Source organism: Mustela nigripes, chromosome 3, assembly GCF_022355385.1.
Source record: "Mustela nigripes isolate SB6536 chromosome 3, MUSNIG.SB6536, whole genome shotgun sequence".
NCBI classification, from domain to species: domain Eukaryota; kingdom Metazoa; phylum Chordata; class Mammalia; order Carnivora; family Mustelidae; genus Mustela; species Mustela nigripes.
The window spans coordinates 43,501,488-43,527,663 of NC_081559.1; the positions used below are offsets into that span (position 1 = coordinate 43,501,488).

The 26,176-nt window shown below is 55.9% G+C and overlaps 3 protein-coding genes and 1 long non-coding RNA gene across 8 annotated transcripts in view; 2 read left to right on the top strand and 2 right to left on the bottom strand.

The window, feature by feature from the left end:
• MLPH (melanophilin) overlaps positions 1-7,930 on the top strand; it is a 42,998-nt gene extending 35,068 nt beyond the window's left edge. For all 4 annotated transcript variants that reach the window (XM_059393783.1, XM_059393785.1, XM_059393784.1 and 1 more), the window contains 5 exons: positions 488-580; positions 1,205-1,276; positions 2,853-2,910; positions 4,956-5,056; positions 6,780-7,930. In XM_059393783.1, the coding sequence (XP_059249766.1) occupies positions 488-580; positions 1,205-1,276; positions 2,853-2,910; positions 4,956-5,056; positions 6,780-6,806 (351 nt within the window). In that variant the 3' untranslated portion in view covers positions 6,807-7,930. The remainder of the gene's footprint in view (positions 1-487; positions 581-1,204; positions 1,277-2,852; positions 2,911-4,955; positions 5,057-6,779) is intronic.
• A 191-nt stretch (positions 7,931-8,121) lies between these two features.
• Positions 8,122-18,082, bottom strand: LOC132013684 (uncharacterized). The gene is made up of 3 exons (XR_009403073.1): positions 18,013-18,082; positions 16,450-16,511; positions 8,122-8,200 (listed from the first exon to the last, which is right to left on the bottom strand). It is a non-coding gene; the product is annotated as an uncharacterized LOC132013684 (long non-coding RNA).
• Positions 18,083-18,739: 657 nt separating this feature from the next.
• On the top strand, positions 18,740-19,947 carry PRLH (prolactin releasing hormone). The gene is made up of 2 exons (XM_059393789.1): positions 18,740-18,839; positions 19,403-19,947. Exons 1-2 carry the CDS (start codon positions 18,740-18,742, stop codon positions 19,564-19,566), a joined length of 264 nt encoding a protein of 87 aa, XP_059249772.1. The 3' UTR covers positions 19,567-19,947.
• Positions 19,948-22,405: 2,458 nt separating this feature from the next.
• Positions 22,406-26,176, bottom strand: part of RAB17 (RAB17, member RAS oncogene family) — a 30,333-nt gene continuing 26,562 nt past the window's right edge. For both annotated transcript variants that reach the window (XM_059393788.1, XM_059393787.1), the window contains one exon: positions 22,406-26,010. In XM_059393788.1, the coding sequence (XP_059249771.1) occupies positions 25,898-26,010 (113 nt within the window). In that variant the 3' untranslated portion in view covers positions 22,406-25,897. The remainder of the gene's footprint in view (positions 26,011-26,176) is intronic.

The window sequence follows — 26,176 nt, forward strand, 5'->3', positions numbered from 1 at the left end:
CAGAGTCCAGAGAGCCGTTGGAGGGACCAGAATAGGGGTGATGGGGCCTTGATTCTGTTTCCAGAAATTTCCTTTGGCTACTGTGGGAGCCAGGGTTGGGGGCCCATTTAAAATGATGTCAGGAAGGCAGGCTCTGCCAGAGGCCAGTCAAGCCTTTGCCCATAGTGTAGGCCTGTCTCTTAGAGCTGTGGTGACACTGTCCGCTGTCACTGCCCCTCCTGCCATCCCTGGGGGGAGCCAGATTTCCCAAAGTGCCTGAAAATGTACAGAGCCCCCCTCCTCCTGCATGGGGGTGACCCTTGAAGGAGCCCCCTCCTCGACAACCATGAAGATACATGAAAATGGGCCCCCAGGAATCGCATCTGTTGGGACCCCATCTTAAGGGGACTGTAAGAAAGCTGGTGAATGGGAGGCTACTCTTCCTGGACTGTGACGTCAAGCTGGTGTATCAGAGTGACGTCCGTGTGTCTGTCCTTTTTCCTGCCAGGTCTCCAACATCAAGTCCAAGATTGCCGCCTTGCAGGCTGCAGGGCTCACCGTGAAGCCTTCGGGAAAGCCCCGGAGGAAATCTAACCTGCCGGTGAGTCCAGGAAGCCCGGCGCCTGGCTTTGTGCCCAGAGCCCCGGCCAGAGCCACCCCCGGGGGCCTGAAACCAACAGGCTGACTGGCCCCCTCCCTTCCCACCCTGCCAGCCTGGCTGGGTGTGACTGGAACAGATTCCCTGGGGACAGCAGGGAGGGGGCTGCCCCCCACCCTCCACAGTAGGTCTGGGACCAACACTCATCTGCCCAGAGTCAAGCTGGGGTCCCCAGAGCTGGTCACACCGGTGGGGCAACGTGGCAGGCAAACACAGGGTGGTCCCGGGGGAGCCCCAGGTCTGGCTGCAGGAGGTACACAGGACATTCGAACTTCAGATAAATGATGCGTCACTTTCGAGTATGAGTATATCCCCTGCGATGCTTGGAGCCGACTTATAAACCGTATTCGTTGTTTCTGAATGTCAAAGCTAACGGGCTGTCCTGTGTGTTACTGGGCTGTACCTGGCAGCCCAGGCCACTGGGCTGGTGAGCTGGGGGCTGACGGGCCGTCCCTGAGCACCTGGCCCCATGTTTACGGAGAAAGGCCGTGCCCCTGTCCCGCTGGTCCTCCTGGGGCAGGCGTCAAACAAGCCACCGTTAGGTACAGGCCTTTTCATTGTCCCCAGATATTTCTTCCCCGGCTTGCTGAGAGACTGGACCGGAATCCTAAGGATCCGAACGCAGACCCCATGGAGGAGGTATGTGTCGTTCCAGGAGGAAGAGATCGGGGCCACTCTCTGGCAGCACAGCAAGCAGGGAGCTGACACGTGTCAGTGGGGCTGACCCCAGCACACCTTGCAGTTCGGCCTGCCCCGCAGGGCGGCTTCCCCAGAGGCACACACAGGGACAGACTTGGTGTCAGAGCATTGGTTGGGGAAATCCGGGAAAACCCAGATGAGGAGCGGGAAGGTGGGACCGACGGGAGGAGGCCAGCAAGCCTTCCACCTCGGCAGACCCCACGCAAGGTATCTGTGGCTCCCAGTGACGCCCCGGGCGTTGTCTTGTATGGGGCAAGGAGGCTGCATGGACCCCCCTCCAATGCCATCAGTCATGGATAAGTCCGTTCTGGGCTCTTCTCCCTGGCCCGTGCGGGCTGGCAGGCTCCAGAGGCCTGGGGACAGGCTCACCAGGGGGACGTGGGGGCCAGCTGTGGAAGCATCAGGAGCCAGCGTGCATGCGGTGTTACGGGGCCCGGGGTGTGGGAGACGGTGGCCCCGCTCACAGCGTGCAGGGCATCTCCAAGGTATAGGCCGTGTGGTTGGGGGTGCAGTTGGAGGCGCCCTCCCCAGTGCCCCCGAAAGAGTGGCGTCTGTTCCCAGTCCTGCCTGCTGCCTGATGTCCCCTCGGAGCCACAGTGAACACGCAGCACTTCTGTGTGTCGTGACAGTGACACTGGTAGCTCTTTAGAGTTAAAAACTGTGCTTTTCTGAAGGCTCCTTGCATCTGAGGTTTACGTACCTGGTGAGGAAGCATTGCGGTTAACCCTGTTGTCCCAGTGAGAAGACCAAAGCCCAGAGAAGTTCACGTCCTTGACTGAGATCACGCAGACCATAAATGACAGGATAAATGATGGAGGAGTCTCAGCCCGGGCCCCCGGGCCCTGACCTCCCACCCTCTTCTGGAGGCCCTGGAGCTTACTGATGGGCTCAGGGAAGCCCAGCCCTGGAGGCCTCTCCAGCAGGCTTCCAGGTGCATCCCCCACACCTGCCAGGCAGAATACCAGGCCAGACGTGGGAAGATTTCCAGGGGAGTGAGGCCACCTGCTCATGCCCAGCAAGGCAGAACAGGGAGAGGACAATCCCATCGCGGAGAGGCAGTCAGCGGGAGTGAGGGTGACGGGAAGGCATGGGGACCAGCAGCCATGGGATTTGGGAGCATGTGAGGAGCGGGTAGTCTCCCGCTAGCCACAGGAGGGGGCTACTGCCTCATTTTCCAGATGAGTTCAGAGAGGACACACAGTCGTCCACATCATGAGGGTGGGTGGGTGGTGCCTGGACTTGAACCCAGGTCCGTGGGGCTGAAATGTGTGCTCCCTGCCCTCCCGCCCACTGCTCACAAAGGTAAGTGTCTCTTTTATGCTCTGATATTTGGTGTTTCATTTATTGATACCGTGCATTTTAATATTGATAAAAGTCCCAATATTGCCAAAGAACAGAAGGCAGCGGACAGAATTCACTAGAATCTGGAAGAATCGTGGGAAGTCCCAAGTTCGCTCCCCGTGTTGCTAAGAATGACAGCAATTCATGATGCCCAGAGACGTCTTCTTTCTTCTAGGTGACAGTGGCGCCCTATCTTCTCAGAAGGAAGTTCACTAATTCCCCGAAAAGCCAAGGTAAGAGTTAGCGGCTTCCCTCATCCCCACAGGCTGGGAAACGAGCTGGAGGGTGTGGGAGTGGCCAGTCGGGGTTCTGCGCTTCTGGGTCATCCCCACGACACAGCGTCTCCTGCCCCGGAGCCTGAAGGGCCCTCCCCGAGCCACCACGGCCACCGGCAGGAAGCACTGCGGTGGCTGGGTGTTCTGGAATTCTCTGCACTGAGGACACAGAGGAGGTGACGCTGGTGTTCTCCATGTTTTGGGTCGTAAGTGGCTCTCTGGCTTCAGCAGCTCCCGACCCTCTCAGGCAAGGCACAGAACACGACTTAGCTTCCCTTGATGTCTCAGTAGCAACAAGGACATCAGCTTCGCTCAGGGTGAATGGGAGGGAAGGCCCGGTTGCCTTTCCCGTGGTGCTCGGCCAGGCTGCCAGGGAATCGTGTGCTGGTGCGCTGCTCCCCTTACAGTCGGATCACGGGTCACCAGAGGGAAGCAGCCTCCTTTCCCGGTCAGGGTTTAGTCCCCTCGCAGGAATTCCAGGCCTCCAGGCCTCTGAGCCACCATGGCATCTCCTCTGTCCCTACGTCTGAGCTGCCCTCACAACCCCCTCGTTACAGCTCTGCCCACAGCCACGGTCCCAGCGCGCAGCTCCCTCTGTGTTCCTCTTCTGCTCCCGAACAATCGTTGGCTCCCACCGGCTGGCAGAATGAGTGGGATTTCTTAGCACAGCCCTTCTAGACTCTCACCTTCCGGCCCACACAGGAGCCCTGAGTGAACAAGACACACTCACAGGCACCTGTGGGCATTGATCGCTCTGTGCACACACACACCTCCGTACCTTTGCCTGGGCTGAGCCTTCTGCCCAGAGCCCTCCTCACTCCCTTTCCTACCCACCTCTGCCCTCCGAGGCCAAGTGCATTGTCTCCCCCACCCCAGGAGTTTCTCCACCACCTCCTCAGAGCAGGTCTCTGCACATCCCTGTTTGTGCCCAGCTCTCCTCCGTGCAGCTGCCTCTCTGCACCCCAGAGCTCCCTGTAGCCAGGCAGGTCAGGCCGCAGACAGGGCAGGTCCTGAGACCCTCTGAGGTGAAGCCCCCACTCAGAGCCATGAGGCCACCTGCCAAGGGCCGGGAGGAGGCTCCTGGAGCACATGCACCAGCACCAGGGGGAGCTTCCAGCAAGTGCCACGGCTCCCACCCAAGTGAGGGCTCCCAGTTGAGCGGGAGGAGCCCAGGTGAGCGCCTGGTGTCGGTCAGAGGCCGCTCACCTGGTCCCAGTTCCCCTGGAGCTGGCAGGCTTCCCAGGGGCTGAACAGCCCGGCTGTGGCTGCTGGTCCCCACACGCTGCTCCTGCCACCACAGCCAGTCTCGGCGGAGTGGCTCTCAGCTGTGGGCCAGACATCCATCCCCACATCAGAAGGATTCACTGCCGCATGGCTGGGATCTCTGGGTGAGCAGTTCCCTCCGTAGAGTTTGGTCTGGGAGCAGGAACACGTAGCAAATCCTGGCAACACGTTCTCCACCCAAAAAGGAACCCCGAGCTCGTTTGCCAGCCCCCCTGCGTAAATGCGACCGTCAGCCCTCCTTGGTGGCCTCTGCCAGTTTCCATGGAGTAAACCTGTCCGCGGCGGCTGAGGTCAGGCTGCCTAGATGTCGCAGAACATGGGGCTGGGCAGAGGAGACGCAGCCCAGCACCCCCTGCACCCCCGCCCCGAGGAGCAGGTACATGTCAGGTGGCCCCCCGACACCTGCTAGAGGAGGAAGGCCACTGGCTGCCCGCACCCAGGGTTTGCTCACCTGTGGCTCACAAACAGCTGACTAGGATGGGAAACCAAATGCCCCTCTACATGACTGAACCCCTGGGGGGGGCACCCTCTGTTCTGAGGAGCACACCCCCCCCCAGGCCCATGGCACGTCACAGAACTGAAGGAAATGCCGTAGCGTTCTGCGTTTCATTCGAGGGAGCATTTCTGCCACCGCCGTGAGATCGGGTTTTAACGCTCGCTCCAAGGCAAGGGAGAAAGAATAGCACTAAACTGTGTGTTTTCTCCTGCGCTCCCTGAAGGTAAAGACGGGATCTCCTTTCATCGGCAGTCGGCGTACCGCGGGTCCCTGACACAGAGAAACCCCAACAGCAGGAAGGGGGTGGCCAACCACAGCTTTGCGGTAAGCCTGTCTCCTCCCTCCGGAGGCGTCTTGAAAGCCCCGGGGCCCCTTCTCCAGTCTCCGTGCTGGCGTTAGGACTCCAGAGCAGAGAAAATGGGCGAAGCTAACAGTGAAATCAACCAAAGATTTAAAGAAAAATTGAAAATGTTTCTTAAAGATGCCAGAATATACCAGTGATATGGGCTCCACTTACCCTGGGCTGAGTCTCGACTTGGGGAAGGGGACCCTCCGTGACAGAGAGAGTACACTCAGGGGAGGGGACCGCCCACAAGACAGTGAGGACACTCAGGGGAGGGGACCGTCCTTGAGAGAGAGGACACAGGGGAGGGGACAGCACCCGAGGCAGTGAGGACACACTCCTCAGCCCCAGCAGCTCACCCGTGCAGTAAATCTCATTCAGCAAACCATCTGTGCAGATATTGGGGTCAAGGCTGTTCCCAGGGGCCATGGGAGAGAGCGCTCTGCAGAACACCTGGGCTGGCAGCCCCTCATGAGAACCCAGGAAGGCTCCTGCTGCCCTGCGTGGACACCACCTGTCCAACAGCACCTCACACATGTGGCTCTGTGACAGCTCAGAAGAGGTCATCTCTGGGGACCTCGAGGTCATGCCCATGTCCTGTGGATGGCCTTGATGACTTGGGGCCGGTGGCTGCAGTCAAGGCCCGAATGCCCTGTGCCCCCGCCGTGGCTGTCCACTCCCACAGGCGCTGTATTCTTTCCTCAAACTCCATTTTTAAAAGGGTTTCCAAGCATCTCACACTAGGGACGCACAAAGGTGGGGAAAGGCTATTCCTAACTGTGTGAGCTTGTACTGGCAGACGGGGAGGGGTGGCTCGCTGTCTTTAGGTCACCCCAACAAGGGGACAAGGACATGTGTAGGGGTTGCTGGGAAAGGGTAGAGGTGCCTGCGGGCCTGACAGAGGGCTGGTGACCATTAGTAAGAAACTGACCAACAGGGACTTGAAAGTCTAAATGCTTTCAAGTTCGAAAATACCTCCATGGGTTTCAGAGCTTTAAATTTTCAGATACTTCCTATCTATACGCCCCCTCTGATGAGGGGCAGGTGCCGCTGACCCAGCGTCACAGCTGGGGGAGCAGAGGCAGAGACACTATGCAGAAGCCCCATGGTGACTGACCAGCACCTTCTATGTACATGTGTCTGTGTTGCTGTGTGCATTCATGTGTATGTGTGTGTACAAGTGTACGTCTGTGTTTGTGTGCCCGTGTCTGCGTGTGTGCACCCTCGTATGTATACACACTCATATGTCTGTGTATGGGCCCACTTGTGTTTGCATGTGTGGACACACTCCTGTCTGTGTGTGCATGTCCACGTATGTCTGTGTGTGTGTACACTCCTGTGTGTGCACCCTCATATGTCTGTGTGCGTGCCCATGTGTCTGTGCATGTGCACACACTCATGTCTGTGTTGCTGTGTGCACTCCTGTGTGTGCAACATGTGTACCTCTGTTTGTGCATGCCCATGTGTCTGTGCATGTGCATACACTCATATGTTCGTGTTGCTGTGTGTACTCCCGTGTGTGCACACATGTACATCTGTGTGTGTGCCCCATGTCTGTGTGTGTATGCCCACGTGTGTCTCTGTGCATGTGTACATGCCTGTGCATGTGCACACTCATTTATCTGTGTGTGCATGCCCACATATATGTCTGTGTGCACACCCGTCTGTGCACAACTATGTGCTGTGTATATTTGTGCTCCACAGAAACCTGTGATGACCCACCAGCCCTGAAGGGGGAGGTTTGTTGGAACAAGATGGAGCAACACAGGGCCCTGCCCTCACTTCCCCTCTGCCTCACCATCCCGTCCCTCCGTCTTCCCCGTGCTCCGTGGTGGACATGGTCCAGGAGAGACAGGACACAACACCGTCCACAAGGGAACTCCATCTGTGAGGGGACAGCTTTCCCAGACCCTCGGCTCCTCACTCACGTTCATGGACAACCTCTGCCCCCACCCTTGCTGGCCTGCTCTGATCCATGAGAAACATCTAAGCTGACATGTTTTTCCCTTAGGACGGTGTTAAACTTTTTGAAGGACACCCAGAAGAATGTTCTCGGTGTGATCTTTTAGCCCTTTCCCTGCTGGCTCGGTGCTGCACCCTCTGTGTGTTCCCCACGCGGTGTCAGAGCACAGTCAGGCACTCTGTGTGTTTCTGTGTGTGTGCACGCATTCAAGGAAATCGGGTATCAAGATGAATGACTGAACTCATGGCCAGCTGGCCTCACCGAGCCCCTCACAGCTATTCTGTGGGTCCCCTGTGGTTCACAGACTGGGAGAAATTACGCTGTGGTCAAGGGCAGCCCGAGCATGGGGCAGCAGGTGGGCCTTTGACCTATGTCCAGGGCAGATGCAGAGGACCTGTGGGAGAGGCAGATGCTGGAGCCCTGGGCAGGTGGGCAAGAGGTTGGGGCTGGCCCAGGGCTGCCACTGCTACGGTGACATCCAGCAGGACAGAGGGCCAGGGGCAGTCAGGGATGCCTGCCGGCCACCTCCAGCCACCTGCCATCCATACTGTGCTGAGCTCAAAGTCCTTCTCCATCTGGGACAGTCTGGCATTCACTGTCACATCTGGGTGTCTATGTGGCTTCTCCAGTTTTCAGAGGAGCCCGCTGCGACCCTTGGGGCTGCCTTGGAGCAGTAACTGTAATTGGAAACACCCCCCCCCCCAAAACTGAGCAGCGGTACATGCTTCACAGGGACTCATGTGTTTAATCCTTGGATTAAATTTAGGCCCATTTTGTAGAGGAGGACACAGCCCTGAGTGTGAGGCTCCTCTCCTGCAGCGAGAAGCCACCATGTGATCCTCTGTTACTTTCTAAAGTGACTTTGAGCCAGCTTTGACGTTTCTCTCTTAAACTGCCTGGTGTTTGTGTTCAAATGAAATGGGAACCGGAAGCAGATGGAGAAGTGGTGCCCCGAGCCTTAGCTAGCGAGCCCGTCTTCTGCCCTGACGCTGGACAGAGCCCCACCCCACCACCACGCAGACCCTGGACCGCAAGCTTGGCACGTTCACTGAGCCCTAAACACAGCCGCCGCAGAGGAGACGCTGTTCCTGGGCTGGCCCACGGGGTTCAGGAATCAGCTTCTGGATCGATCCGAACAACCAGGCTACAGATTGTGCTGGACCTGTAGAAAAGACGGATCTGATGCCCCTTCCTGGGATGGAAGCTGCTGAAATATATAGCTCCTGACTCACTGCTCAGTGATGGAAAGGTTCCTACAAATGAAAGGGGATCAGTTTCTTTTTTGGCACACCTCTCCTTATTCCCAAAGTAAGCTAAAGTCACTGTGAGTTCACAGGAGTCAGAGAGACAGCCCGATGGCCCTGGTGTGTCCCTGAGTGTTGATGGAATGAGACAGTGGGTCCCCCATCCTACTTGCCTGTACCCCAGCCCCTCATTAGCCGCATTCCTCCACTGCTAATTTGAGTGCTGACAACTTCAAACTCAAACGTACCAGTCTCTTCTGCCAGAGTGGCCTTCTTGGGTCTGTGAATTGTCCCTGTGCCCGTCAGGTGAAGCAGGCATTCTTGCCCTCGGCGGTCCCGCAGAGCACCCCAACAATGCGGGAGGCCCCGGGATTCATGCTGATCTGGCGTGTCCTCAGCGAGGTTGCCCGGGACCAAGTCTCTTTCCCCGCCCCCTGCATGGGTCCCTCAAGCCCCCTGGATGCCGCAGCGCCTTTCCATGCCCCCTGAGCTCCCTGCCTTTGGTCACCTGGGCACTGGAAGTGTGGCCAGTACCGCACCCGCGACCAGCCACCACCTCCCCTAGCATCTCCACGCCGCCCCTCCAGCTGAACGGGTCTCGCCTCACACCCCCCCCCCCCCCCGCCGCTCACTCTGCCCACTTGTGTGCACTCCAGCCTCCCCGTATTCCTCTCCTTCACCCCACACTCTGTCAGGAGAACCTGGGCCTGTGGAATTTCCACGCGGTTCTTTCCCATGACATCTGAATATTGCTGCTCATAGACACGTCAGCTGCCGAGTCTCCGACCGTTACGTGGCTCGGTACTGTCTGCACGCACACATGTTGGTGACCTTGGCTGTGACTTATGAACTCGCAACCCCGGGGAGCTCTGGTCACTCCAGCTACTGTCCTGTGGGGCAGCCCAGGGCGTTAGGAGGGCCACCATGCGCCCGGGGCAGCCCAGGGCGTCAGGAGGGCCACCATGCGCCCCACTGCCCAGATCCTCTGGCCTTCCCAACAAGCCCCTGGGAACCTTGAGAGGCCTGTCGGTTTGAGGGACTTCATCCAAGGCAGGCCAGCCCCGCCTCTTTTCTCCAAAGCCCCCTGCTCCTGCTCCCCCTGAGGACACCCACCCCGTGTGAAGGCCTGGATCTGCCGGTCTGGCCATATCCATGAGCTTCCTTGTTGTCCGTGTTGTTTTTGTGCTACAACAAGAGCTGAGTATTTACCGTCCAACACCCACCGGGGGAATGGTGACTCCTGGCCTCTGTCCCCGACTTCTGCAGCAGGGCTGGCGAGAGCAAGGGCAGCACACCAGCCTCTCCCGAGTCTGCCCCCACCAGCGCCGCCCAGCCACCTGCGCTCTCGGCCACCCTCCACCCCTGCACTGCCTGCCCCCTGCGTGTTCGGAGAGAGGCCTGTCGCCCCACATTAGCGCACAGTCCAGGCAAACACTGAAGACATTACAGCTTGGGTAGTGATGGCAGCCAACCCGGATCTCGACGGGCCCCGAGGCTGCTCTAACCAGTCATCACAGTCTGGGCTGCTTCAGACCAGAGGTTGACTCTCTGTGCTGGAGGCCGGAAGTCCTGAATCTGTGTCCACAGGGCCCGCTCCCTCCAGAAGCTCCAGGACAGACTCCCTTCTCTGCCCTTTCCAGCCTCGGGGGCTCCCGCCGTCCCGAGCCAGCAGCTGCGTCCTCACAGGGCCCTCTGTGTCGGTCTCCGGTCTCGCTCCACCCTCCTCTCACGGGGATGCTTGTCATTGCAGGTAGGACCCATCTCGATCACCCAGCGTGGTCTTCTCATCTGGAGATCCTTCCCCTAATTACAAAGACCTTTTTCCCAAATAAGGTGGCATTCTCAGGTTCCAGGAGCTAGGAGGAGAGTCTGGGGAGACCCCGTGCAGCCCGCTCCAGCTAAGTGGGGAAACCCATTCTAATCCACAGCTGATGGAGTGAAACCCCCCATGCAGTCCCTCAAAGAGAGCACAGAGCCGGCAGAAGGAGCTCTGCACCCTCGCAGGGGAGCAGCCTCCTGCCCCACCTCCCCGGGAGCCCCAGTCCCCAGCACACACTTCACTTCTGAGCGTAGCAGCGAGCTCGGGCAGCCGGCCTCCCTCTCTGCCCTGTCCTACAGCACAGCCACGCTGCCCCTGCCCTCCTGGCCCCAGGGCCCCATGGACACCCCACCCCCCGGTGCCTGTCCTTCCTCACCCAGTAGCAGACTTAGCCCTTCCTGCCCCCATCAAGGCCCGAACACCCGTTTTGGGCAAGTAAACCTCCGGTTCCACCAGTTTAGAGAAGAGAGATGGGGGCTCAAGGCACGGAGTGGCCCTGGCCAGACACCCCAGAGCCCAGCCTGTGCTGACATAGCAGAAAGCTTCAGGAACAAAGGCTGTGCGCATGTGACCTCGCCAAGCGGTAACTTGGAGGCCTGAGCATAGGAAAATCCCACACCTGTGGGGTCCTCAGCAGTCGGGGTTCCACCCAGAAATGGACACAGAGCCACTGTGCTGCCAGTATTCAGGGGGCTGTTGGGCATGAGTGACCATCTTCCCCAAGGCAGTGGCCTGTGGAGAGCCCAAGGCATGCATGTGATCAGCGTTCCCCAGGCAGAGAGAGGAGAGGCTCCCCAGGGCTGTGATGGTCATAATTTCAAAGGGCCCCCAAACCACCCACTCTGTGCCGGCCTTTCCAGGGCTCACACAACTGCTCACATGCCGAGGTTATGTCCCTGGCTCAGGGGAGGGCTTCCTTGGGAATAAAAAAAATAAATAAATAAAAGAGGAAAACGTCATGAGGAGCTGGAAGCACAGACCTCCTCAAGATCTCTCGGAGTCTCAAGTGAGCTTGGAGCAATGCAGCCAGAGGCACTCTGCCCAGGTCACCTCGTGTCTGACCCATTGTGGTCCAGGCCCAGGCACCCACAGCACTCCAGGGGGTCAGGGTTCTTCCACCACAGTGACAGAGCAAGGCACAAATCTGTAGGTCTCTGCAGCATGGAGTGGAAACACCCACTTCACAGGGGCCGGATAACCCACCCCAAAGCCACGCTAAAACTCTTTTGCGCTTGCTTTCTGATCCCCAGGCTCTTGGCATCCAGCGCGCGGGCCAGCCGTGGGACCAGTAAGCAGGCCCGCAAAGCCCATAACATCAGAGCTGTTTTTGCACAGAGTTATTATGACCTATGAGCTGTCTATGTGTTTTGTTGGTTAGAAAACAGAAAATGGAGACCAGCTAAGGCATTAAGAACAGTCAGCATCATCTCTCATCCAGCAAGCATGCCCGTCCCTCCAGACATCCATCTGGATGTTCACGTTCAATTTAAAACTGCAGGTGACTTCCCTGGCAAGGAGGTGAAGCCCGCCCCGGATGTTACCCCACAGCTGTGGCTTCTCAGGAAAGAGCCAGCTCCAGAAAGAAGACTTTACTCCCTCCTGCTGCCCAGATTCCCCTGCAGTTGCCCCCAGTGAAGTCCACCCAGAGAGAGACTCGCTCAGAATCCCAAGGCAAGGGTCGTACTGGAGAACGGAGCATTTGACTACATCCCTGCAAACACAGCAGTCTGTGATGGTCAAATTTATGTACCAGCTTGACTAGGTCATGGTGCCCTGATGTTTGACCAAACACAAGTCTAGATGTTGCTGTGACAATGTTTTTTAAGTGTGATTAACATTTACAATTAGCGGCCTTACGATAAAAGAGATTCTCCTCTGTAGTGTAGGTGGGCCTCATCTAATCAGGTAAAGGGCTTCGGGGAGAAAATTCTCCCAAGGGGGAATTCTGCCCGAGGACTGCCTTTCAACTCCAGCTACAACCTTATCTCTTTCCTGGGTCCCCAGCCTGTCATCCTGCCTTGTAGATTTCAGACTTGCCAGCCCCACAATCACATGAACCAGTTTCTTACATCTCTATACAGACACACAGACACACACAGACACACACACACACACACTATTGGTGCCAATTCTCTGGAGAAAACTGACTCATGCACAGTTCCCACATAAGAGCTGGTCTAATAGTTTCCACACTGGAAACTTAGAAACCCTTTGGGTGGGAGTCATGTATAAACCTTGGAGAACACCATTTCCGTTGATCACAATATGATGCCAGGTTCCCAGAGTCACTGCCCCTTGGGGCAGGAAGATGCTCCCACTACTGCTCATCTCTCACTAAAACTTGATCTCAGCTCTCGGGCACTTTGCTTCCCACATGACACATTCTCGGGGACTTTGCTTCCTACATGACACATACTTGAGAAACAACTTTCTGACTAAAAGAGGAGTCCTTTAAAATGTTCTCAAGAATTTGGATTTGCAGTGGGCAGAAGATATGAACAGACATTTCTCCTAAGAAGACATACACATGGCTGACAGACACAGGAAAAAATGCTTGACACCACTTGGAGTCAGAGAAATACAAATCAAAATCACAATGAGATAGCACCTCACACCAGTCAGAATGGCTAAATTTAAGAAGTCAGGAAAAAGTATATGGTGGTGAGGTTGCGGAGAAAGGGGAACCCTTTTATAATATTGGTGGGAATGCAAGGTGGTGCGGCCACTCTGGAAAACAGCATGGAGGTTCCTCAAAAAGTTGAAAATAGAGCTACCCTACAAACTAGCAATTGCACTACTGGTTATTTACCCTAGAGATACAAATATAGTGATCTGAAGGGGCACGTGCATCCAAATGTTTATAGCAGCAATGTCCACAATAGCCAAACTATGGAAAGAGCCTAGATGTTCATCAATGGATGAATAGATAAAGAAGATATGGTATACACACACACACACACACACACACACTGGAATATTACCCTGCCATCAAAAAGAATGAAATCTTACAATTTGCAATGACATGGATGGAACTAGAGGGGATTATGCTGAGTGAAATAAGCCAGCCAGAGAAAGACAATTATCATATGGTTTCATTCATATGTGGAATTTAAGAAACAAAACACAGGAACATAGAAGAGAAGGAAAAATAAAATAAGATGAAACAAGAGAGGGAGACAAACCATAAGAAACTCTTAGCTCTTGAGAACAAACTGAGGGTTGCTGAAGAGGAGGCGGGGGGAGGGGGTCACTGGGGGATGGGCAGGCAGGGGCAAAAGTGATGGAAGGAGCACTGGGTGTTATACGCTCCTGATGAATCCCTGACGTCTACCTCTGAAGCTAATAATACACTACATGTGAATTAAATTGATTTTAAATTTAAAAATGTTCAAAAAAAGAGTTTGGATTTTCAGAAGCCTTCTATATCAGAAGCAGCTTGGTTGCCGACGGAAAACCCACCCCCAACCAACCACCACGGCCACCCTGCTGCTCAGACTCTGGTGACTCCCTGTCCCCGAGGCCACCTCTTTCCCATCAGACTGTGCATGTCTGTCTGGGCCTCCAGAAGGAGGCCATGTTTAAGACACATAGGCCAAAGCCACAGGACTAGCTGCTTCTAGAAATAAGCACCAGGAAGAAGTATTTCATCAGTCACTCTTGACACTTATGGAGCACTGCTTCTGTCTCCTGGAGCTGCTTCACACAGTGTACGAGCCAGGTGGCTGAGGACAGCTGAGATGGACTCTCTCCTGGCTTGAGAGGCTGGAAGTCCAAGCTCAAGGTGCTCGCAGTGCTGGTTCCTTCTGGAAGCTCCAAGAGAGAAGCCATGTCATCCTCTGCCCGAGGACAAGCTGAGATGGTCTCTCTCCCAGCTTGGGAGGCTGGAAGTCCAAGTTCAAGGTGCTCACAGTGCTGGTTCCTTCCAGAAGCTCCAAGGGAGAAGCCATGTCCTCCTCTGCCCCAGCTCCTGGTGGCTGCTGCCACCTGGGCTTGTGACCACGTCACTCCCATCTCTAACTCTGTCCTCACAACACATTCCCCAAGTGTGTCTCCATATGTATGTCCTCTTCTTAGAAGGACCCCAGTGACTGCATTCAGGGCCCACCTTACTCCAGCATGACATCATCTTAATTTGATTACATCCGCAAAAACCCTATTTCCAAATAAGGTAGCATCCTGAGGTCCCTGGTGGACATGAATTTTGAAGGGACACTATTTGACCCATTGCACCATTATGGTCCCAAATCTAGGCCCCAAAACAGCCACCCATCATCATGTTTCTTGCTGCATGTTCCCGGACATCCACCTTGTTAGAGGTAAAAGTTCAAAGATCTCAAAAGCAGTCAGTTTGCTCCGAAAAGTGGGATCCCCTTGATCATGCCAACATGAAGAACAAGGAGGGGTGAGTCCCTCAGGAGGATCTCTTCAATGTGGGGCTCCTTTCATTGCAAGGAGCAGAACCCACTCAAACCGGCCCAAGTGAGAGAGAGAGTGTGTGGGACTCGTGACACTTTCCTGCAGGACAATGGAGACCCCAAGACCCAGCCTCAGGAAGGACAGGGCCAGGGGAGGCTCCAGGGCAGCCATGCCCTCGTGGACTCTCTGAGGTGTCCCTTGTAACCGTGAACCCCCAGTGGCCTCTGCAGTCCCAGTCCTGACTGTCCCCTGCAGTGGTCATAGTTCATAGTTGCAGACCCAAAGAGACAGCATGCACAGGGCTGTGAGCCTCCCAGGTGCTTGGGTGGGGCTGCCGGATGGAGAGCAGAAGCCCTCCACTTGACTAGCAGCAGGACATTGATCCCACACATGGGTCGCCACAGTGTCCTGCATTTGGACTACGGAAACCAGACTGTGGTCTCTCCACCAAGGTCTGAGGGCCCCCCTCTACAGTTCAGGAGCCACACCTGCAATGAGTTATCTGCCTGCTGGAAATACAGGGGGAAGCTGACTGCCGCCCAGGGGCTCAGTCCAGCCCACAGCCAGTTTTGTTAGAGTTCCTACTGGAGCCCAGCCACCCACGGTCATGGCCAGGTCACCTGTGGTCGCAGCAGAGATGCCAGCCCACAGAACTGATAAGATCTGCCGACCCCTGACAGAACACAGAGTGCCGAGGTGGGGCCGGGACTGTGGATGGCTTTGAACTCTGTGTGCAGGGCAGTTCAAGGACAGGAGGGCAGGTGGGAGCAAGCCGCAATGCCTATGCCGCCTCCCAGCCCCGCTGCTGGCCATCACCTGCTGGAGGGCCCCCACAGTGGCAAGGGGTCAATGCCACACTGGGACAAAGCCACTTAGCTGAAAGGGGAGGATTCACTGTCTGACACATTCACAAGCACGTGCGTGCACACACGTACGCTTGACCTTGTGTGCTTAAGTACAAGCATGTGCACACATACATATGTACACATGGACAAATACATATGTACGTACATGCTTACATGTGCACATACACACACCTACACACATACATGTGCACGTGCATGTGTACAGGGCAAACGTGCTCCCATGGCTCCTCTCTTGCACTGGGGGCCCTGTGCGCACACATCTGTGGGGATCGCCAGACGACCCCCTCAGACAGGACCACACCCCAGGAGAGAGTGTCCTGTGTCACCATCACTACTCTTCACCACGAGCACCGGCAGCTTTTGACTACAGATGATGCAGAAATTCTGGCAAAATCCAGTCTTGGTGTCCTTACCCTGCAGCCCAGGGCAGAAGACCCCGCCCACCCTCCCCCCCTGCCCTGCCCTGCCCCTGCTGTGTCCCCAATACTCCCCATCGCCAGGGAGCCACAGAACCTTCACTGCTGGGAATGGCAGCTGCGGGGCAAGGGCGAAGTGCGTGGGACAGACACCCTGAGGGTCATGTGCACCCCGAAGCTTTCACTAGAAGTCTGACAGAGGCATGAAGTGGGGGGTTGTCCCCCCACGCTCACCCAAGGGGAGCCACCAGGAGGCCTCTTCCCCAGAAGGGGCTTCTGACCACAGAAATGCACAACCTTCATGTCCTCTGTAATCATTCCAAGCACGAAGTTAGCTCCTCAGTCGCAGTTAGATTGTAGAGTATCGTGCAGCTATTTTAAAGCTATTCTTTTAACAACTCGAGGGCCTGTTGAAGGGAAGCAGCGAGATTCAACGTGCAGACATCCAGAGAACGTACCCTGACAACGGGCAGGGAGACGCCCCCCTAGAAGGAGACACATCACGTGTGCTGAAGGACTCACTTCCTCCATGGGACTGGTGCTGTTTCCCCTCATTTCCAACACATGCTAAATTCTTCCAAAATGTATACAAATTGCTTTTATAATAAAAAACGAATTTGTTCATTATTGTACAATAAAAATTAACTTACTTGTTTTAGAACAGTAACAAACTTGCTCGTTCCACACCTCAATTGTGAAGACTATGGAAGGCCTAGGAGAAAGCATTTTGGGCATTACGGAAACAGGACAAATGTGGTCTGCGTGTCACCGGCGGGGACAGAGGGCAGATGCCGGGCGGGGACGGGCTAGGCTGGGGGGCTCGAGCCACCATGCTGCATTCACAGCGGGCCCTACGGGCACCGGGGACTCTGCTGTCAGCCCAGGGGCCAGCGTGATGAAGGAAGGCTAATGTGTTTTAAAACCACTCGACCCAAATGCAATTATATAACAGGAAGGGACAAATCACATAGCTGATGAGTTTTAAAAAAAAAAATAGAAGACAGAAAAGGAAAAGCGCAGACTCTGTCCTGATGCCGCCCTGGGAGGGAGGGGGAGGTGCGGGGGGTACCTGGGGGGTGGGCTGCCTCCTCCTCGGGTAATAAAAGGGGGTGAGCTGGCTCTGTCTGGGTCACCACCGAGCCGCAGCACGCTCGCCGCCACCCTCGTAGGGACCTGTGGTGAGTAGCTCTCGCGCTGTTTCTCTGGGCTCCTTCCCGCTCACTATCCTCCCTGGCGGGCTGGGGGTTGCTCCCTGAGTCAGAGAGTGGTGTGTCTGTGGGCCACCAGATTGCCCAGGGGCCCCCACACTGAAGCGTGGTCCGCAGTGGAGACAAAAGGCAAATTGTCCCATGCAACTCCTCTGGGAATGCGGACCGGGAAGCCCAAAGGATCGGCAGCAAAAATCTTTAGCCGGCAGAGAAGCAGGTCCTTGGGGACCGGGAGCTGGGCACTGCCAACCTCTCCAATGCCAATCACTTGGTATGGGTCCTGCCCAAAGGAACAAGAAACAGCCCAGCCAGTCTGGTTTGTTCCTCTGCTTCCTGGTGATAACTGCTAGTTCCTCCGGACTGGGGACCCCAACACTGCCCAGTGTGTGACACCCCAATGGGCCTCTGAAATGGAGAGAGGTGGTCATTTTAAATAGCTCAGACCATGAGCACTCTCCATGGGGCTCGGACAGGCTGGAAAGTCAAGGTCAGCAGAGGGGGTCCTCCCTGAAGCAAAGGGGGCTCCCAGGAGTCTTCCAAGTGCCAAAAATGTAGGTGCCTGCAGCCGGGGCACCAAGTCAGCCTGACAGATGTCCCTTAGGTAGGTCAACGCCTCCACTCGGGCAGGGTGAACAAGGACTTTCTGAATGCCTCTGGTGCCCACAGCCCTCTGGTGCTGCCATGCCCCATGCGTGGTAGGGGTCCTGCTGCATGAGAGCAGGTCCCATCTCCTGGAGACACAGCAGGTGGCATCTGGGATCATAATGCACTTGGTAAGGACAGAGGACAGACTCCCCTGCATCTCCTGGCTGCTGCCTGCCCTCTGGGGTGTGTCCGGAGGTCCTAGTCTAAGCAAGGGAAAGAAGCCTGCACCAGGGTCCCAGCCCACGAGAGGCAGAGGCATGACACACCCCACCCCTGGCCGTGTCTGAGGTAGGCAAGTTGCCCCCACAACTCTGCAGTGACCCTGAGTTCCTTGGGACCAACCCCCCACAGCCTACTCACCTCTGCCCTCCCTGCCTGGGTGCACGACATGCACAGCGGTACAGAGACTTCCCATCCTTCCAGTTCCCTAACACAGATGGACAGAAAGACCAAGGCAGGTCCAAGACAGCCCATCACTCTGCACCCCCTTTCATACACCTCCCGGATCCTTCCCACAACAGAGGGTCGGTGCAAACCTAAGCCTGTCAGAGGCTGACACACACGATGGCCTCAGGTAACTCTCTCTGGACAGAGGAGACAAGGAGGTCCCAGGGAGGGTGACAGATTTCACAAAGAGTTGGGTTTGTCTGCTAGGTATGTGCCCAGGACCACCCTAGCACAGATCGGAGTGTGCAATGCAGTGTTGCCCCACACACGTGCACTCACATGTGCACACACTCCCATGCACACTGGCACACATGCACACACACACACCCATGCACACCGGTCCATATGCACTCTCTCGTGCACACACTCCTATGCACGCCAGCACAAATGCACTAACACCTCGTGTGTGCACACATGCACTTACATGTGCACACTCACACACAGTTGAATGCAGTGCACTCACGTGTGTATACACATTTGTGCACACAGACACACACATTGCTCACATTATCTAGGGTAGCCACCTTGGTGAGCACACACCTGCACGTGTGCATAACATCACTCTGGCCCTTCTGCCCCAGGTTGCGCCCTCCTGTGTGGGATCCCACCTCCAGCAGGGCCTGAGTGAGGAGCAGGGGGCATGAAGGCTTTGCAGACCTGGCTGCTGTGCCTGCTGCTGCTGTGCCTGGCTCTGAAAGGGGCTGCCAGCCAAGCCCACCAGCATTCCATGGAGATCCGCAGTAAGTGCCCAGGACACCCAGATTTAGCCTCCCTCACCTGCTACCACCGCTCCCCGGACGAGGGACCCTGGCTGGGGCCTGGCCACCTCCTAACCAGGGGTCCCGGCATCGCTAGGTGCCTCAGCTCTGGAAGGGGTGTGGCCTGCTGTTCACCAGGCTTTTCCGCAGAGAGGCCCTGTCACCGGCTCTCCGGCACCCCTGCCCTTGCACAACACACAGTGGAGGGGGTCGCTTCCTGCCCCTGAAGGTGGCCTGGGCCAGAGTTGGCCTTTTCTACCCCGGCCCAAGTACCTGGGTGGGGGGGTAGGGTTTGCTGGTGAGTTTGAATTCCCATTTCCCGAAGCCTCCCACTGACCAGCACTGGCCTTGTCACACCCTCTGGGTGTCCCTGCTGCACAGGTGGTCCCAGCATGGCCTGGGCAGGTGGACAGCCGTGAGCTGGGGACCCTGGGGGAGCACTGCGTGTGAGCACTGGGCCCTGCCACCCACGGGAGTGCACAGCGTACGCATGCCATGGACACAGCACCCACACCCATATGCGGCCCTCACCCTTTCCTTCCCAGCCCCGGACATCGATCCCGCCTGGTACACAGGCCGCAGAATCAGGCCCGTGGGACGCTTCGGCCGGAGGAGAGCAGCCCTGAGGGACGTGGCGAAGCCCAGCCTCTGGCGACAGCCCGCCTGCTTCCCCCTGCAAGGAGGTGCCGAGCCCGCCCGGGATGGGTGACAGCTCAGCCCACAGAGGAATAATTGTGGAGCTGTCCCCCCGCATTCCCCGTTCCACAGGCTACTTGCCCTCCAGTCCTAATAAAAGCAGCTGGCCTTGCTTAGACGTGTCTTTGTGGTGGCCACGTGGGAGCTGTTTGTCCTCCTGGCACATTTGCTTGAAAGGACACTCAGAGCCTAGCAGCCCAGAGGTGCCATGACTTGCCCGAAGGCACCCCACACTGAGTAGGGGACCTGGGGCCTTTTGGGGTCACCTGCAACCTATTGCATGTGCACCCTCCACCTGGGCCACTCTGAGTGGCTGCCTAGGCTGTGCACTGCACCACCCCATGCAGGAGGCCCCTGGGAGAGGGCAGCACAGCCCCTCAGCCTGACCTGTCCCTCTCCGAGCCCAGTCCCTTTTACCCCCTTTCTGAGTACTCCGAGGAGAAAGAGGAGCATGAGCTGCTTGTTTCAAACTCAACCGAGATGTCCCTATGTCCTGCCTCCGACCAGGCAACGGAGGCCAGCCCTTCCCTCTGAGACTCAGTTTCCACATCTAAACACCCTGGGGCAGTAACACCCATCTCATTCGACAGCTCAGGCAGGCATAGCACGTGTTTGCTGGCCAACCTTGTGTACGTTCAATGTAGACCCCTTCCCCAAGGCCCTCTCCAACCCAGCGTGAGGGAGTGAGAACAGTGGGGACAGGCTTATCCAGTTACTTCCACACCCAAAGCCCATGGGCCTCTGCCTTCACCCCGTTTTCAGGGTCTCAGGAACCCACCCTGACCACAGGACTTCTGTCGGGCCACACTCAGGAGGCCCCAGAGCGAGCCTGCAGGACCCCAGACCCCAGCTGTCCCTGCTCCCATTCAAGGAAGGGGCATCCATAGCTCCCCAGACATGGAGAGGCGGCAGAGCTGCCCCACCTCCCCAGCCACAGGGAGACCCCAGGGAAGGCAGAGGTCAGCTCGCCCAGGGATGAGCCCCTGCTACATGGGCACCTCCCCAGGGTGCAGTGAGCACAGGGATGGGAGGGGTGAGGTTGTACCCAAGGCAGGCAGGTGCTGCCCAGGCCTGGAAGAGCGAGCAGCCAGGAGAACAGTCTGGCACGTCCTCAGACAGTTACACATCGAGTCACCATATGGCCCACAGCGCTCCCAGGTATGTCCCCAGAAGAAGTGAGAACAGGTGTTCAAACAAATGTTTATACAGAAATGTTCACAGCGGCACAATTCACAAGAGGCAGAAAGGTAGAAACACCAAATACCCAGCCAGGGATGAACAGATAAACAAAACGTGGTCCAGCCAGCATGGATTATGATTCAACCATAAAAAGGGACAGAATTGGACTGAATGCTCCAGTTTGGGTCCTTGAAAACGTGATGCTAGGTGGAAAAAGCCAGACACAAAAACCCACATCCTGCAAGATCCGATCTACATGAAAATGTGCGCCAGTTGTCAGGGTAACTGCTTAATGGGATGAAAATGCGTTGGAACCAGACTCAGATGGTGGCTGCAGAACAGTTTAAATGGGCTAATACCACTGAATTGCACACATTCTCAGAGAAGAGTTCAGGGTGAAGCTCAGACGGGACGTGAGGTTGGGCAGCTCCAGACTCCGGCACCTCTTCTGTGTCCCAGAGGGAGGAAGGGGCAAGAGGTTGTATGTTTCCTACAACTTGTCATGAAAGTTTTCAAACATACAAGGATGTTCAAAACATAGCCTAACGAGCATCCACACACCCTCCACTTAGTTTCAACCATTATTACCGCATTTCTCTCTCTCTCTGTCTCTCTCTCCCCCTTCCCATTTGGAAGTAAGTTGTAGACATCGTGACATTTCCCCTAGATGTTTCCATATGTTCCCCCTCAAAATAAGGATGGTCTCCTGCATGACCATAAAATTATTGTCCCTGATTCATTTTTTAATAATTCTGTAATATCATCTAATTTCTAGTCCATATTAAAAAATCCCCACGGCCAGAAAGTTTTGGCTATCTTGTTTTCTTTCTTTCTTTTTCTTTCTTTCTTTCTTTTTATTTTTATTTTTTTTGAAACCAGGTTACAACCTAAATCCACTGTTGCTGTTAGGCATCGCTCCTTAGCCCCCCACCTTATTTTGTCATGACATGGACTTTTACAAGAGCCCAGACGCGTTATCCTGTGAAATGATATGGGAGGTGATGTGTGGATTGGTCCCCAGAGGGTGGTTACCTTGTTCATGTTCCGTCCCCGCATTTCCTGTGGTCTGAGAGGGAAAGGCAGGGCCTCAGTCTGATGGGTTACTCAGGGCTCCATGTCCCTTCTGTCCCGCATCATCTGATGGACAGTCCAGGCCCCACTCGGACAGATGCTGGGGCCAACCCTCCCATGGAGGAGGATCTCAGCTATAAGGGGTCTTCCTGTCCCTCACTGCGTGCTTGAGGCAGCAGCCGGTTTACCCAGAGCCCCCAGCCAAGGATCTAAGCACCCACTGAACATCCCCACTGGGAGCCCATGTCCTCACCAGCATGTTGCACCAGGAAGATTCTCCAATTCCTTCCACATTTGTTACCATATTCTTCAAAAGGAGGTATCTCTCTCTCTCTCTCTGTTCAACACTTACAAATAATTTTTGGGTGCTCAGATTGTCCTCAGTTTGGCCAGTGGGAGTTCCAGCAAGAGGATAAAGGGAGCCCAACGTAGGCCCTGAACTCACAACTCTGAGATCAAGACCTGAGCTGAGATCAAGAGTCAGACACGGGTGGCTCAATGGACTGAGCCCCCAGGCACCCTGGGAATACATTTTGGAAGAAGAAGAATGGATCGAGTCAGGTCCTCTGGGCTGTTAAAAAAAAAAAAAAAAAAAAAAAAAATTTGAAGATCTAATTGACTTTATTAAGCGACTCATGAATGGGGCCACAGCCAGTCTAGCCAGTAGTGAGAGGTTCTGTCAAGGTGCAGAGAAGGAAAGGTGTTGAAAAGCAGAGAGAAGGCTCCTTTTGTCTTAGAGTTTATTAGCCTTGTTGAGGGAGGTCGCCCTAATAGGGGAGAACGGGTCTCTCAGAGGATCACCTCCAGGAAATTCCAGTACATCAGGCTAAAAGTCACATTCCAGAGAGGGCAGAAACTGAGGTTGGGTTGAGAATGAAATCTGGCTTTACTGATGCCTTAATTTCAGAGGCTCCTTGGGCCTGGAGTTTTCTTTCTGATCATGTGAAGGGGATCCTTCCAATGGGGTTGGAGGAGACACCTCCCACAGAAGCAGAAGACAGAGAAGGGGTAAGGTTGCAGGCCGGTCGGCAGGGTTCCTCCGAGGGGCCCCGTCTCAACCCCCGGAATCTCCTGCCCCCACCACCTAAAAGGGGCACACACCTCCCCCAGCTCCAAAGAGGACCCAGGTAGATACCCAGGCTGAGCAGAGCAGGAGCAGCTTTCCCATTGCAGGCAGGACAGGGGCCTCCCAGGCTGACCCCCATGGGGACTCGAGGCCAATGCAGACCTCTTCTCCCAGGAGTCTTCATGGGGAATGCATCTCTCTGCGTGCTCCATACCCATTGCCCACCCTTCCCCCCATCACAGGTTCCAGGATGGAGCAGACATGAGGTGGGCAAAACATGGCACAGAGACCCTTCCAGAATCCCCTGTCTATTGTGATAGAGGCTGGTTTTGGAGAGCCTGCCTTTCCTTTAGGTCTCGGAGCGGGGAAGGAATAGTTTCTATCCTCCTGCTGGACACATGTTGGTTGAACCGCTGACGTGTGTCTGATGTTGCCAGGCACCGAGCACCCCACAGAAGGAAGAACAGAGCCCTTGGCCTCAGGGCCATTGCCCATCTTGCCAGAATATTAGGTTCACTGGGGAGGTGAAACGCCCTGGGCGCAAGCTTCCTGGAGACCCATGGAACCAGGGCAGGTGATGGGCCAGGGATACGGCCAAAGGAGGCTCCCAGGTGATTCTAATGCAGGGTTGAGCCACCTGCCTGGTGGGGTCGGAGGAGAGGGTGAGGAGTCATCACATCCAGGGCGATGGGGAACCTGAGCTCCAGAAGCACAAGGCACCCCATCAAGTGTCGGGGCACAAAGAGGGATGCCTGGTAGAAATCCGTCCAAGGATATGTTCTAACAATAAATTCCAGCGCAGCGATACGAACTTGACAAAACGGGAGGGAAAGAGACATAGATATGTGGCGTCCTACACACATCATCCTCATTTCCCCCACTTCCTATTGCCTCAATCAACTCACAGGAAATTTCTCTGAAAGCCTGGCATTTAGCAGAGCAAAGGCAGGGACCCTGTGCCCTTGAACCCCAAGGTTTGTCCTGAGTGATGATGGAGCACCACCTAGTGGCCATGGGTGACCTCAGCCTCTTGCCGCCTCCAAGATGGGACCCACCAGGTGGGCACCGGGGGGTCCTGGGTCTGCTGCAGCCAGGAGGTGAGGGGAGCACTAGAGACAGCCTGGCACCCCTGGGACTCACCCCCACGTACTGCATCTACATGAGAATAATATGAAACAGAGTGCGGCTTGACTACTGTCAGAAACTGTCACCGATGAAATTGTTTAAGGAACAAAATAGCATGAGTGGAAATCTGGGTAACAGACCCTCTCAGACACTTTTATTTCTGTATTTATCCTTTAGCTTTTCTCAAGCATGACCAGAGACGCCTTGGGAAACCTGCATTTGTCTGGGAAGACATACCATGATCTTGAGGTTGGAATGCAGGGGGTCCCAGGCCTGTAGGCTGAGGGAGGGACCAGGGGCCAGAACGTAGGAGGGAGCCTTGTCGGGAGCCCTGACTTTTGGAGGGATACAGCCATGCTGAGACGACCCCAGCTGGACAGGTCCTAGCCAATGCCAGGGTGAGTCCTGATCAGTTCAGAGCTCCCTGCCTGCTGGGCCCCAACCAAAGGTCCAGGCCCTCGGCTGGGATGATAGGCCTGTGGCAGGGTGGACGCAAGCAGAGAACCAGTGCAGAGGAGCCCCTAGAAACGCTGGCACGCCCCTCATGGATGCCAAGAATTCAGAGTAAGCGTGAAAGGATGCTTTACTCCTGTCCTGCTGTTGGTCCTCCCAGCAATACAGCGAAAGCAGCCTTTCCAGGTGGACCACAGTGTCTTAGTGTTTATAATTTCAGACTTTGGGGCAAGGATGAAAACCAATGCCACCTCTCCACCTCACAAAACAGCGCACCCTCTGAAATACCCTCAACTTGACATCAGGGTTAACCTCCCCAAAAGACCATCTGGTCCTGCCCCTGGAAACAGGCAGTAATGGGGTGAACATGTGATGTGTCGGCCCTGGAGAAGTGTCCTGTGGCCCTGAGCCACAGTCTGGGCCTGGGCCTACCTCCTCGTTCACTCGGAACAAGCCCTCCTAAAACACGCACCATCACAAACCCCAGCCTCGCAAACTCGGCGACACCAGCTCAGAGAAAGTGGCTGGATGTCTGCAGACATACGGGCAGTTCCACTCACACCAGGGCTAGAAATCTGTGTCCTCAGGTTCCCTGGGCACAAGCATCACTGGCTGAACTCAGAGCCAGGAGAAGAGAGGGTGGAGGGGCCGGTCCCCCACCCCCAACCCCGCCCCAACTGTCCCATTAGATGCCATCCCTCCTGGGGCCACCGCCCCGAGATGTAGGAAGTCCCATGATCTTCCCAACACTGTCACCCCCATGCGGGCCTGACCCCTCCTCCCCCAACTCTCAGAACCAGGCGGGCCCAGCCCCAGATGGACAGTGAGACTGCAGAAGGGACAGCCATCCAGGCCAGGGCGGGCGCACCTGGCCTGGGCATCGGGTATCAATGTCAGGGGTTATCAATGTCATCGTGACAAAGGACATTCCAGAAAGTTACAGATTTTTATCTTGGTTTTAGTGTGTGCCAGGTTATAGGACTTTAATCTTCCAGGAACCAGGGAGGTGTTTCCTTTCCCTTATCTTTATGTTTGGAATGTTCCTTATGGTTTTTTTTTTTTTCCTGTGAGGCCAATGCACAGTGTGTGCTGGGGGCAGAAATGCAGCCCAAGCTTTGGAAAGGTTTTGCCGAGTCACTTTGACCTTTGAAAGTATTAAAGCACAGCTTCCCTGGGAGCCCAGGAGCAGGGCCCACAAATGCTAAAAGGTGAACGTTCTCTGTATCAGCCCTAGAAGCCCCCTAGCCCCGGATCTTCTCCTGAACGATTCCCACCGGCTCTGGGAAGTGGGAACACTGGAGGATGCCAGCTTCCAGAACCTCTGGGACTCAGGGAACAAGCCTGTTTGATGGCGACTCAGATCCTTGGTGGAGGCAGTGGCTCCCCCTGCTGAGCCTCCTGGCCTGGGGGGGGCATCTTCCCCAGGCCCCCCACCCTAACGTGGCTGCTGCTAGTGGGGGCAGCACCTGGCCTGCCCGGCAGATGCCCCGTTCAGAGCCAGCCCTGCATCTCCACGCTGCTGCTGTCCCTCCTTCTTCTCTTCTCTCTGCAGGAGCTCCCAGGCTGCGAAGGGCAGAGGAGAGTGGTCTGGGAGAAAGCCCACCAGGCTGTCCCAGGTCCCACCCTCCCTGACCTTTACACAGAGCCACCAAGTTCGGGCCCCTGGAGATACTCTGCTGGGTCCTGGGATACCAGAAAGGAGAATCAAGAAGCAAAGCCAGAGCTGAGC